This window comes from Pan paniscus, chromosome 4 (genome assembly GCF_029289425.2).
Source record: "Pan paniscus chromosome 4, NHGRI_mPanPan1-v2.0_pri, whole genome shotgun sequence".
NCBI classification, from domain to species: Eukaryota; Metazoa; Chordata; class Mammalia; order Primates; family Hominidae; genus Pan; species Pan paniscus.
In genome coordinates, this window is record NC_073253.2 from 144,737,903 (window position 1) to 144,751,567 (window position 13,665).

At 36.3% G+C, this 13,665-nt stretch overlaps 1 protein-coding gene across 6 annotated transcripts in view; it reads right to left on the reverse strand.

Moving 5' to 3' along the window:
* The window catches only part of CSNK1A1 (casein kinase 1 alpha 1), a 57,129-nt gene that overhangs the window by 13,694 nt on the left and 29,770 nt on the right, over window positions 1-13,665 (reverse strand). For 3 of the 6 annotated variants that reach the window (XR_010112237.1, XM_008954458.5, XM_003829041.5), the window contains exons 4-8: window positions 12,265-12,363; window positions 9,768-9,851; window positions 5,032-5,171; window positions 3,758-3,836; window positions 1,840-1,914 (exon numbers count right to left, since the gene is read on the reverse strand). Coding sequence is in view for 4 of the 6 variants with exons in the window: in XM_008954458.5 (XP_008952706.1) it covers window positions 1,840-1,914; window positions 3,758-3,836; window positions 5,032-5,171; window positions 9,768-9,851; window positions 12,265-12,363 (477 nt within the window). In the remaining 2 variants the exon portion in view is untranslated. The remainder of the gene's footprint in view (window positions 1-1,839; window positions 1,915-3,757; window positions 3,837-5,031; window positions 5,172-9,767; window positions 9,852-12,264; window positions 12,364-13,665) is intronic. The other 3 variants (XR_010112238.1, XM_003829039.6, XM_003829040.6) reach the window with 1 other exon arrangement.

Sequence of the window (13,665 nt, forward strand, 5' to 3'; positions counted from 1 at the left end):
AACCTCTATATCTCCTCTCCTAGAGTAAATGCCAATGTGGAGAGTGGTAAAGTTAAAGGAGGCAGTCTCTTTCTACAACCTTATGATTGTAGAGTTAAAGTTACAATCTCTTTCTACAACCTTATGAGAAATTTCTCATGTCCTGGAGTTAGGAAGGATAGAATGGAAATGCTTGCAACATTTTTTATTGATTGCACCGATATAAACTGGGTGACCACTTGAAACATATACATATGTTAAAAGATGTAAAATAATACATATTATACATCTTTCTAAAACTCAACATTTATATACATTTATGGCCCATGTTAATGGTAAACAGTATGACAATGAGACTGAAAACAATCTCACCACTTTATAGTTACTATTTTAACTCTCACTGATTTCTTCCCTCAACTATTTATTTGTATACTGCTTTGTACTTAATTTCAGGTATACAATTCTTTCTTGTCTGAAAGACCATATGGCCTTCTTTTTATGGATGAGATCATGGTTATTCATCATGACACAAATACCTCTCTATTCTAAACTCAATTGCCTTTCTATGAAGTTGAAAATTTCAGAAAAAATGAGTGTGATTCAAACTGTCTTCTGTATTCCTGTATTGTTGGAGAGCTGCTATTTTGGATTGCTCCAATCTGTCTGCATGTTTCCCTGTTCCTTAATGTACTAATTGTTGATAACCTTTCTTTTCCAGCACTAGTCTAGGGTAAGGACAATATTTCTTACTTTTTCTTATAGATTAATGAGGTTCTATTGAAAATGTTTACCTGCCCTGTTTATTTACCCCTAGTTTTCAACAGATTAGAGAGCCCTAACAAACCAGAAACATAAAACACTTATTTTACTTACTTAAAACGTTTATTTAACTTATTTTTTATTATTTTACTTATTTTTGTTGTTGTTGAGACAGGGTCTCACTCTGTCACCCAAGCTGGACTGCAGTGGTGCAATCTTGGCTCACTGCAGCCTCGACCTCCTGGGCTCAAGCATCCTACCCCAGCATCCCCAAGAAGCTGAGATTACAGGCATGCGTCACCATGCCAGGCTAATTTTTGCATTTTTTGTAGCGATGGGGTTTCACCATGTTGCCTAGACTGGTCTGGAACTCCTGGGCTCAAGCGATCCACCCTCCTTCAGCCTACCAAGTGGCTCCTCAGCTGTGAGCCACTGTGCCTAGCAAAACACTTATTTAAAAAGACCCCTATGTTAAAAGTCCTTGTTAAAGACATTTAAAATAATAAAAATGTAAATTTAAAATGGTGAATAGCTACCTAACTCAATGTTACAAGTTCCAGAGCTGGCAAATAAAATGTTCCTTTTTCTTCCTGGATCATTCATTCATTCACTCATTTGAGACAGAGTCTTACTCTGTTACCTAGGCTGGAGTGCAGTGGCACAATCTCAGATCCTTGTAAGACAGCCAAGATTCACCACTGCAATTGGAGCCTCCCAGGCTCAAGTGATCCTCCTGCCTCAGGCTCCTGAGTAGCTGGGACCACAGATGTGCATCACTGCCCCCAGCTAATTTTTGTATTTTTGGTAGATAAGGTATTTCACCATGTTGCCCAGGCTGGTCTTGTGGAACTTCTGGGCTCAAGTGATCCGCCCACCTCGGCCTTCTAAAGTGCTGGGATTGCAGGCGTGAGCCACTGTGCCCAGCCGGATCATTTATCTATTAAGGTAGAAATGGGGTTTCCCTATGTTGCCCAGGCTGGTCTTGAACTCCTGGGCTCATGTGACCTACTGCCTTGGCCTCCCAAAGTGCTGGGATTACAGGTGTGAGCCATTGTGCCTGGCTTCATTTATATTTTTTTAATATTCATCATGCATACTTACCTTACATAAAACTTCAACAGGCGTGGACATCTTCTTTTCACTAATCTTTTCATATTTTTGTTTCTTTGTTGCAGCCTGTGGAAAAGAATAAAATAAAAAAGATATACTCAGTGCCACTGAGAAGAACCATGGTAGTTTAACGCACTAAACATATAAACATATACCTGTGAGATTCAAGAGAAATTTTAACCCAGAATTTAAAAAATCAAAGTATAATACATCTAAAAAAAATTTTTCCCAAACTGTTAACTTCTGATGTAAGTTTCTTCTCTAAGAATTTAATTTTAGCTATAGGGAAAGGGTGAGTCTAATAGGAATATATGGATATTAGATTTAAGTAAAAATGGCTGGGGCCAAAATTGAAAAGCATTTTCTTTCTTTCTATATATTTTTTTAAGGAGATAGGGTCTCACTATGTTGCCCAGGCTGGAGTGCAGTAGCCATTCACGGGCTCAGCAGTAATTCCCTGTGGCCTCCAACTCCTGGCCTCAAGCAATCCTCCTGATTCAGCCTATCAAGTAGCTGGGACTACAGGTGTGCATCATCATACCCAGCTGAAAAGCATTTTCTTTCCTTTTTCCTTTTCTTTGTTTTTTGTTTGTTTGTTTGTTTTTTTGAGACAAGGTCTCCCTCGGTTGCCCAGGCTGGAGTGCAGTGGCTCGATTATAGCTCGCTGTAGCCTCGAACTCCTGGGCTCAAAGCAATCCTCCCGGCTCAGCCTCCTGAGTAATTGGGGCTACAGGCATGTGACACTACACCCTGCTATTTTTTTTTTTTTTTAAAGTAGAGGTGAGGTCTTGCCATACTGACCAGGCTGGTCTTGAACTCCTGGGCTCAAGTGATCCGCCTGGCTGGGCCTCCCAAAGTGTTGAAGATTATAGGCATGAGCCACCATGCTCAGCCTGAAAAGCATTTTCTTAACCCATGTTCAACACAAGGGCAAAGGCATCAGATTAATACAAAAAAATTTGTTCATCAATTAGTGACATTAATAAATGGAGTTAACTGTATAAGTCACAATATTTTTCTAAACTAAAAATACTCATATTAGATAAAGCTACCCACCCAAGGACTGAGCACTACAACTAGCTCACAGCCACTCAATAAATACAGGTATTCCTTCAAAGAACTGGTAAGGTACCAAAATAGCCATTAAAATTTAGGACACACCAACAGTGGTGACTCACACCTGTAATCCCAGTTCTTTGGGATGCTGAAGCAGGAGAATCACTTGAGCCCAAGAGTTTGAGACCAGTCTGGGCAACACAGTGAGGCACTGTCTCTACAAAAAATAATTTAAAAATTAGCTGGGCATGGTGGCATGTTCCTGTAGTCCCAGCTACAGGTAGGAGGCTGAGGTAGGAGGACTGCTTGAGCCCAGGAGGTTCAGGCTGCAGTGAGCCAGGCATTCCGGCTTGGGCAACAGAGCAAGACCATTCCCCATGCCCCCACCCCCACCCAAAATTAGGATACGGTGATTTATCATTAACATACACTCACAAAAGTAACAGTAAACTCCTAGCTAATAGAAACAAAATGTTAGGACATGTATTGCTGGATAAACAGGTCTTGCTGTACATAAAAACATACATTTTCAACATAATGGCAACACATCAAAATGAGAAAGTCTCCACCTTTCTTAGTCCATGCCCACTTCCATCTAGATAGAGCTAGTGGCTACCAGTGGGTACCAGCTTACTGTCTCTTAGAGGACACTGTTCTTCAGCTGAACTAAGTTCTTACTAAAATGATCTGGTTTCATTTTCCCAGATAAAAGGTAAAAAGTAAATTAAGGTTAATTCTTTATTATCTCAGAAAAATCTCTGACTTAGAAAGGACCTTAAATCTTATCTTCTCCAATATATATTTGTATTCTAAAAAAGAGAGAGAAAAATCTGATAATGTGAGTCTGGTTTACCTTTAGCCCTTGCCATGGCAGGCTGGTTCTATTAAAATACATCAAAACATATCCTAATGATTCCATGTCATCTCGGCGACTAGAAAAGAGAACGTAATTTTATAAACTGGAACTATTATTATGAAAAAACATATGAAAGAAAGTCAAGTACCCAGAAGAAATGTTCCCAAATGAGGAGGGAACACTATTTGGTGTCTTACGCAAGAAGCTACTTATTTAAGATGATTTTTAAAAGTTCATGTGTTACCTACCTCTAAACAAAACTTTTTCCATGGAATCCAAAATCAGACAAACAACTGTCTTACAATTTAATTTTAAAAGAACAAAAAGGATTTGGCTAAACAACCCTCTAAATGAGCTTAATGAACCAAGCAGGATGACATTTCTATGTCTTGCAGAAACTCATTAAAAAAAAACTTCAGAAGTACTGAAAAGGAGTTACAACTTAAAACTAATTGAACATCTATATGAATGTATTCATGCATACATATCTATATACACATACATACAAATATATATTTAGATATATATATATAAGGATAGGTAATGCCTTGGCGTACAGAAAAAGTGACATTACAGTTTAACCTAGATCATTCAGATATTCATGGATATTTCTTAAGCCTGAAATTCTTGGTATGAGGTTTTTTAACCTGGAGGCATATCATTGTTTTTTCCACTTATTACTTCTATGCTAGTTTTAAGGAGCAAAAAGTGACTGTAAAAGATGAAAGGAACTTGAAACTCTAGAACTCATGTGAAGAAATAGGAAGAGAGCAGAGACTGTTACTTTTTTTACTTTAAACTAGATCCTATTAATTTATATATTTGAGTGAAGTATAACAGGAGATGGTCCATCAACCCACTTTTGGTTTATTAGGACACTGATAACATTTTCCTTTTAAAAATAAATAATGCATTCTTCCCAAACTCAGCGTGAATTACTAAAGTATAAAAAGCCCCAAATAGCTTTAAAAATATATGTACTATCTTCAGCTGCAAAAAGAAACGTCAACATTGCACTTATGCTTCTAACTTTCTATCACGCAGTATTTTCCCCCCAAGAGACAACCTTCAACAACAACAAAAAATCCAAAAGACCTCATTTAACGGTCTTCTCTACACTGGTTAAAGCAGCAGGTAAAATGATTAATAAGCATCCTTCAAATCCTCAGCCAAGAAACATCCTTAGACATTGTAAGAAACTAAAATATTTCAAAAACCCACTGATGGCTTCTGCTATGGCTATGATAAGCACATTCCATTTTCGAACTTACCTCTGCTCAATACCAAGATGTGCATTGATGCTAGCATATCGGGCAGTGCCAGTGAGGTTTTTATCTTCTCTGTATGGTATGTGTTGCCTTGTCCTGTTGTCTCTGTACTTTTTGGCCAAACCAAAATCAATAAGGAATAACTTTAAAAGAGAAATACAGAAACATTAGGTTTCCAACCTTGTTCAATTAAACAGCTTCTTATTCATTAAATGGTATCTATTCTATGCATTCAAATATATCAAAATAAAGTATCCTAAGTATTAATAGAACAGATAATGAACAGACTTAACACCCCCCCCATAAGCTTTTACTAGTCTTCATCAATAAATCAAGTTAAAAAAAAAAAAGTCTAGTAGTTTATCCTTGTCGTTTGCAGATTTCACAGGCCCATTTCATTACATACTCAGGAACCTGTCTTTATAAAGAAAGAAATGTATACATGCTTGACAGCAGAAGCAACAAGTGTGCTATTTGTCATAATGACACCTGATAGTCTGTACACCTGTTACTACTGGTAAACAAACATGAGGTTTCAAAATCTAGATATAATGGCCGAGCGCGGTAGCTCACGCCTATAATCCCAGCACTTTGGGAGGCTGAGGCAGGCGGATAACTTGAGGTCAGGAGTTCAAGACCAGCCTGGCCAAACATGGCAAAGTCCCACCTCTACAAAAAATACAAAAATAGCCGGGCATGGTGGCACATGCCTGTAGTCCCAGCTACACAAGAGGCTGAGGCAGGAGAATCACTTGAACCCGGGAGGCAGAGGTTGCAGTGAGCCAAGACCGCGTCACTGCACTCCAGCCTGGGTGACAGAGCAAAACTCTTTCTTAAAAAAAAAAAAAAATCCAGATATAAACTATCTGAACTCTTCCCTCCTACAAAGGCCATTCTTAAATGTGCCAACAGGATACTTGTTATCTACCCTAAAAGTCTGACATTGCCAATGAAACCAAGACTTTTTATTAATAAAAAATACTACTTAGCACTGACATTATACAAATGGGTCAGGTTAAACTTCTGGAAAATTTAACAAGTTGATATAAAAATCCCCCCAAAAAGCGCTTAGCATTTAAATCAAGGTGGCTTACAATTAGCAGTTTAAGTGAGCTAACTAAAAACAAAAACTAGTGTTTAGAACAAAATAACGTTTAGTGTTATCATGTCTATATGGTACTCAGGGAATAAGGTATTCATTTATAATGTAGCTAATTGTTGTATGTAATTCAAGTTTACACTCCAGAACTTAAGCCTTTTATAAGTAAATAACTATTTTTATGAAAAAGAAATCCAAAACATATTCATATTTACCTACCATATGAAAAGAAATAATCTTTACTTAAAATTTTGGCTTTTGTCATAAAATCACCTATTATGCTATATTTTAATAAAAGTTAATCTACAAATATTAAGCTAGGCAGGTCTATGTGCCCTTACACTATATAGCCCTAGTCTGTTGTTCTCTAGTTACTCCTAAATTTTGTAGTTCTTCCCTCCATTAGACTACTGGGTCCCTTTTGCCAGTTTATAATTTGTGATGTGCTGGGAAACTTGATCACCTAACCTGCAGATTTCATGTCAATAAATAAAGCAAGTTACTGATTTAGGTTATAAAGATCTGACCAAGTACCTCTCCTAGGAGCATGAGTAACATCTATTTCAGCCAAGCATTATAACCTATTCTCAATTATACTTTGGACAGTAAAGACACTGACAGTTGAGCTTCAGTCACCATGTCAACGAGATACTGATTTTTACTTAGTCTACTATAAAAGAATGAAGATTAAATTATTAGTAAATGTTAACTGGATGATGAAGACTCTCAAAGTAAAAAGATTAAACTCCCTTCCTAAGCAATCAAGTCATTACAGGTAAATTTGTGTTGTAAAACACTAAGAAATAAAGCTTATACTTTAAGTTTCTCTTGATATGAAAACCAGATCAGTACACAAATATTAAAATGAGCAAAATACATTTGTTAAGCAAAACAAAAATGATGATTAAGTTTTGCAGATTCATAGTGAAAAGAAAACATGGGGAAAATAAACACAAAAGGACATTCAGCTTCATGGTATTTAAAAAATATCTCTAAGAAATATGTAGACATTGAATGAAGAGTGATTAGTACATAGAATTTCCTCCAGTTCACATTTTCTAGGATTGCTTCCTTTGGTACTTTAAAATGAAGGACAAAAGGGAAGAGCTCTGACATGAGTATGTCTAACAGTTTCATTCATGTCTAAATCTACATTCAATAGCTTCATTTGTGACTCAATAACCAGACACTTTCTCACAACCAAAAGACTGCTTTATAAAAATTCAGTGTTCGCTGGAGAGTTCTTTCCTCCTACAACGCTAAAGGAGGAAACCTTATTTATCAAGAAAACTACAAATATGTAAACACGATCTTCTTAAACATCTCAATCTAAAAACAAAAATCTAAAGAGCAAATAATTTGAAATGTTCTCCTCTTATAAAAACTGAAAATACGTCAGGAAAATAATGTTAGTACTGAACAAAGATAGTCTATTCTCAGTAAACAACTGAAAGGAAAACTACTTGAAATTAAAAAAGGAAATAAAACTCTTGGTGGTTCATTACCTTCGGGTACCTATCAAGCTTCTTTAGTAGCTCTCTCTGTATGCTTTGCTGTTTAAAACTAATAAATATAAACATATAATGGAAATGTTTACATGAAACCACATGATGCCAAAGATACAACCAAAAAGCTGTAAATATGTAAAGGCAGAACCAAATGAGGAAAAGTCAGTATCAAATAAGCGTAAGATAATGCATTTTTATTATAGGCTTTTATGTGCAAAGACACAGGCACTTCCTTCAGTGAGTCAAGCTCCTTTTCTATAGATTTTTACTAACTACATGTTATGAGTAAAATCTGCGCCCATTTTAAACAATGCAGCCTATTCTTCAAAGGCACAGGGAACTGAGTTGATAAATAGGGGATAATTTGACCAGGTGCAGTGGCTCACGCCTATAACGCCAGCACTTTGGGAGGCCAAGGCAGGTGGATCACTTGAGGTCAGGAGTTCAAGACCAGTCTGGCCAACATGGTAAAACCCCATCTCCACTAAAAATACAAAAATTAGCCGGGCATGGTGGCGCATACCTGTAATCCCAGCTATTCGGGAGGCTGAGACAGAATTGCTTGAACCTGGGAGGTGGAAGTTGCAGTGGGCCAAGATCGCACCACTGCACTCTACACTCCTGCCTGGGCAACAGAGTGAAACCCCGTCTCAAAACAAAACAAAAAAACAAAACAAAAAAACCCCCCAAAAAAACAAAAAATAAAACCAAAAACCAAAAAAAGTGGGGGGATAATTCCATAATTCCATTCAATAGAGGCACATTTTCTTCAAAATCACTGTGGCTAATCTTAGTGTTTAGTACTTGCAGCATTTTTTTTTTTCCTAACCAGGGGTCATAATTTCCCTTGCCCTTCTAAAACATTCACAAGGTCACTTTACTAAAAACCTAGCTAACCTGTATGTACAAAATCTAAACAATGTAATACAACTTTCTTTGTAAATTATTAAATGATGCTACGAAATGTTAGCAAAATATGTGAATGGGTAAGTAAAAATGAGGCACTATAAAACTAGTTTTATTCTTATAATATGCCTAATGATCCACCATCTACTGTCTTCCCCCCACCCCTTATCTAACTAGTCACAATACTTGGTACTTCTTTGCCTGAATAAAAATAACTCTGAATTTCTGAAACCTTTTTTAATAGCTGGAGGTGGTTGCTGGAATAAAGCTGGGCAGTATGGAAAAGGGTTAAATGATTATCCAGATGATACATGTGGATAATTTAAGGTATTACAAAGCATGTTTTTTGTTTTTTGATTATTCATGCCAATACTTCCTCTTCACTGTATACTAAACTGAATGATTAAGATTCATTTGCTCAGGAGCATGAACATTTATGAACTTAAATTTTGTGATAAAAAAGCTATTTAACTTCAACAGAAGTGTAACAAAATATGAAGAGTTCTACTCACAAATTTAGAAAATTAGTAGGGTGTTTATCCAGCCTGCCAAAAACTAAATTTAATATATTTCAATGTATTACTAATGGTAATCTACCATATAACTTGATAAGTGCTTAAGCTATGTTATTGTTATATTGTTAAGAATGCAGTATCTTCTAGTTCCAGAGCATATAATGCTCTGTAAATATCCATTTGCTAGAAGTTGAGAATACAGACTGAGGAAATAAGTTCTAGAAACACTAGATCTGAAATCTGATCTACACTTACCTGAAGTTCCTTAGGGAAGGGGAAGAGAGGTGAGGTAGAATATATTCATTATACAGCACTAATGAACTGAATTTAAATATATTTCGTGCATTAAGTTGTGTAACTCCAAATAAATTTTTTAAAACTAACGATCTATCTCAAGTTTACTATTAGGTAAACAATTTCAGTACTAGACCAACATCATTTCCTCATATGTATGTTAGAGAGCTAAACATAATATCCTATTTTCATTTAGCTTTTTTCTAAACTTTATAAGTTTTAAGCAAAAGCCACAAAGAAATATCTTAGTAATGTTATGTTTGCCAAGTATGTCTGAATAATGCCAACGTAAGAGGTGCTTGAGCAAGATCTACATTCTCCAGAATTAAAACAAAACAAAAATCATCAAAATAAAACAATAAAAAAGAAAAGCACATGAATTTGGGATTGAGGTTGGAATAGGAGACAGTTTCAGACCTGGTTTAATCCTGAGAAAGATGGGTCCTGAGAAGTACTAACAGTCATGCTTCTTTTCCTCTTCCCCACTGGAGATTCTAAACACTAAACAGACAATAGAGGGTGGCAGTGCATCAAACAGTATTGCTTACATTGCAACAATGGCCGGCGCAGACAGGCAACACCGAGGCATTAGAGAAAGAACAGGGTAGCCAAATGCCATCCTTCTTCCACCAAGCACTGTAGCTTCTCACTTTTCCAAATAAGAATCACATGCTCAAGAACATTTGAATTCTGGAAATTACTCAGGTTTTTAATGCCACTATTTTGTGTCACTGCCTGAAACAGGGGTAGCAATGGTGACATTTGGCTCTTTTATATTTTTAATCAAAAATGGGGAATTTAGATCTGCAATCTTTGGTACCACAATCTGCCCTTCCCCCCCAAAAAAATATTGTACGGGGGAAAAAAATCTTCAGTAAGGAAGAGGTAGAAGGCATTTAGTCACCTTAAAATTTATTTTCGTAAGCATGCAGGGCTGATTACTGGAAGAGATGAGCAAATTCACTAAGATTGGAGTGGCCACTCCTAAATATCAAATTCAGAACAATTTTCCAAATAAGAAATTTAACTTTAAAAATTGTCCTCAAAAGCCCCCCAAAACCTTTTTTTCCCCATGAATAGAAAACTACTGGAACAAGCTGACCAAAGAATCCAGTCTCATACAACTGGCATTTTTCAAACTACAATACAGAAAACACTAAAAATCAACGACATAAACAAAACACTAATCTAAAATGTTCAAGAGCAACATTTAGCATTTGAATCTTAGTTGAGTAAAACACTTTGCTTCTTCCCCATGGCCTCTCTAAAACAGTGTTAAGCAGCAAGCAGCTCCACAAAATTATTTTTAATATCTCAAGGAGAAAAGGAGACCTAAACCTCCTAAAAAGGTTTTCACCACTAGATAACTTACACTTCCTTAAGACAACTATGCGATTAACAAGCTATTCTTAAGGGGGTTGTGGGGGAGGGGGGGAAGGCAAAGTGATATCTAGGTCATCATTTAAATTTAAGGCAAAAACCACATACTGCAATGTCAACGATGCAGAATAGGAATCACATGGTGATAATGGGTTTTTAGGGGGTAAGAAAACAGGAAGGAGAGGGCTGGGAAATGGCCAAGAAGATTGGAGTCAAATGGACAAAACTGCCCCAAAACTTAAGAACAGTAATTTTTTTTTTCAATTGAATTACCAGGCTTTACAGTAATAAAAACCTGGATACTTCAGAGAAAAGCTATAAAATATTTTTTAATGCAACTTGGGAATGACAAGATAAGTTATGTGTATATGTAAACACCTTTCATTATTTAAAGCTCAACAAAAAAATTTAATTTCCTAAAACCTAATCAGACCAACATCAGTATCTCACATTGACAAATAACACCAATTCTAATGGTAATGTCTCCCAGTTGGCATTCATACAGGCAAACAAAGGTAAACATTTATAGCTAGACCTAAAAACACCAAACATTTCCTAATAGTTTAGTAAAACAAATGGGCATCTTCCTTCCAAAAACAAAACAAAAAAGCCACAAAAAAACAAAAAAAGCCCCCAAGTTGTCCTGAAGTTGAGAATTTCTATCAGATAGATCATCAGATCACAACATGCTTAGTGCATTGCCAATGCTGCCTGTCTGCCCGAGCTCAACATAGTATCGATAAAGAAAGCAATTCACTCAGTAAGACTAATCATTACAGAAAAAAAGTCAACACAATTAGTTTCTAACTGCAATCATGCGCCACTAGCTAAAACCCAATCACCCCATAAGTTGAACCACTCTCAGAGACCCCAAATGAACACTAGTTTTGTTGTATGAATGTTCATTTCACTTGTCTACATTTTCCTTTAAAGGGAGAGGGAGGGGTGGAGAACTCACCCAATTTGGCACCCAAGTAAAAAACTGTCAACTACTTTTGAAGCAGGCCCAAAAGTTACCCTTTTAAATACACAAATTCAAGGACTGAAGAATTCTCATTATCAACCATGCTCAGTCAGCAAATGTTAACACCATGGTGACAGATAAGTCAGTGTTCCCACACTGGCACAAGCACATATATTATAAAAACCCACACTTCAGAGCCAAAGGTTAAAATCTGGTTTTAAGCATTCAGGAAGAAAAGAATATGGGGGTTTTTGCTATTTTTGTGAATGAAAAATAGATACAACTGTTCAACAGTTAAATAACTTAGACAACTACAGTTCATTATACAGCCCTTAGAATTTTATATTTCCATATAGGTAACTAACCTCGGTTGGGTAAGTTGAAGATAATTTATTTCAAGTTACTAAGTTAATGGAGTTAGCTGATTATCCTTAAAGCACAATCTTTTAAAGCAACTGTCAACAGCAAATTCAACTTACTATGGCTTTTTAAAAGATTGAAAAGTTTACCAAAGCAATTCTTGTCGAAACTTTACTCTTTGTTCTTTCATGCAAAGAGCATTTGACTAACCTTATTACAGTGACGCCCAATACCCATTAGGAAGTTATCTGGTTTAATGTCTCTGTGTATAAAATTCTTTGTATGCACATATTCAATTCTACTGATCATCTGGAAAAAAAGGAAGGGAGAGATAATTGAGTTAAGTAGTAAATGAAAATCAACACATTTCTTAAGTATTTCAGTATCTCAATTATTTAGAGTTCACAAAGACAGCGCTAAAGAAAATGAAATGGAAAGGACAACTAAGTTCTCCATTTATTTCTAGGTTAATGGATATCTAAGCATATACCTGCTGTGTCCTTTGGCTTTACCTTCTAGTATTAATAATTAAAACCATGGCAGGGTCTAACCCCATAGGAAGACTTGGTGTTTGTGATTTTCAAATAATAAAAGGAATACCTGTATAATAGTTTCAGTTGCTACAATAAAGGAAATAAAATAAAAACTTTCCACACTCAATCCTAGGCCTTCTAAAGTAACCTGTTAAAATGGCCTGGTATTACCCAGACCTAATTCCATGTTATAAGATATACATATGCACACAAACAGATACACATATACTTGGGAGTGGGGGATGTTGACAGATTGGCAGATTAAGCTATAAGTAGTTGTTATAATTCTTATATAATCTCATTCCAAAAGTTAAATATTAAACATGCCATTCTTAAAAGCTTTCCTTAATTTCTTGGAAATTATGCAAAGTCAAACGCTATAGCTCAAATATCCTTTTTAATGGCTACATATATTCTGTGGTAGAGATGTTATGTCTTCCCCAACTCACAGTATTCTCACATTGTTTTCCACTTTTTCCTACTATAAATAATGCCATTAATAGACATGTATCTTTACCCACTAGTGCTTTTATTTCTATGGGCTTCAAATCCCATATAATTATGGGGAGTTGCTGAGTTGAAGGGTGTATTTTTCATTTTGATAGATAATATCACACTGCCTTCCACAATAGGCTGTAACAATTTGGATTTACTCTTCTTTTTTTTTTTTTTTTTTTGAGACAGGGTCTCACTGTCACCTAGGCTGAAGTGCACTGAAGCAACCATAACTCACTGCTGCCTCAACCTTCCAGGCTCCAGTGATCCTCACACTTCACCCTCTGGAGTAGCTGAAACTATAAGGTGCATGCCACTACACCTGGCTAATTTTTTTGTGTCAGCTAATTTTTAATTTTTGGTAGAGACGGGATATCGTTATGTTGCCCAGCTGCTCTTGAACTCCTGGGTTCAGGAGATCCTCCTGCCTCGACCTCCCAATGTGGTAGGATTACAGGCGTGAACCACCATGCCCGGCCTCGATTTAGAAGTAATCCTTCCATGAGGATTTTTTTTTTTTTTTTGAGACAGAGTCTCACTCACTCTGCTGCCCAGGCTGGAGTGCAGTGGTGCAATTTTGGCT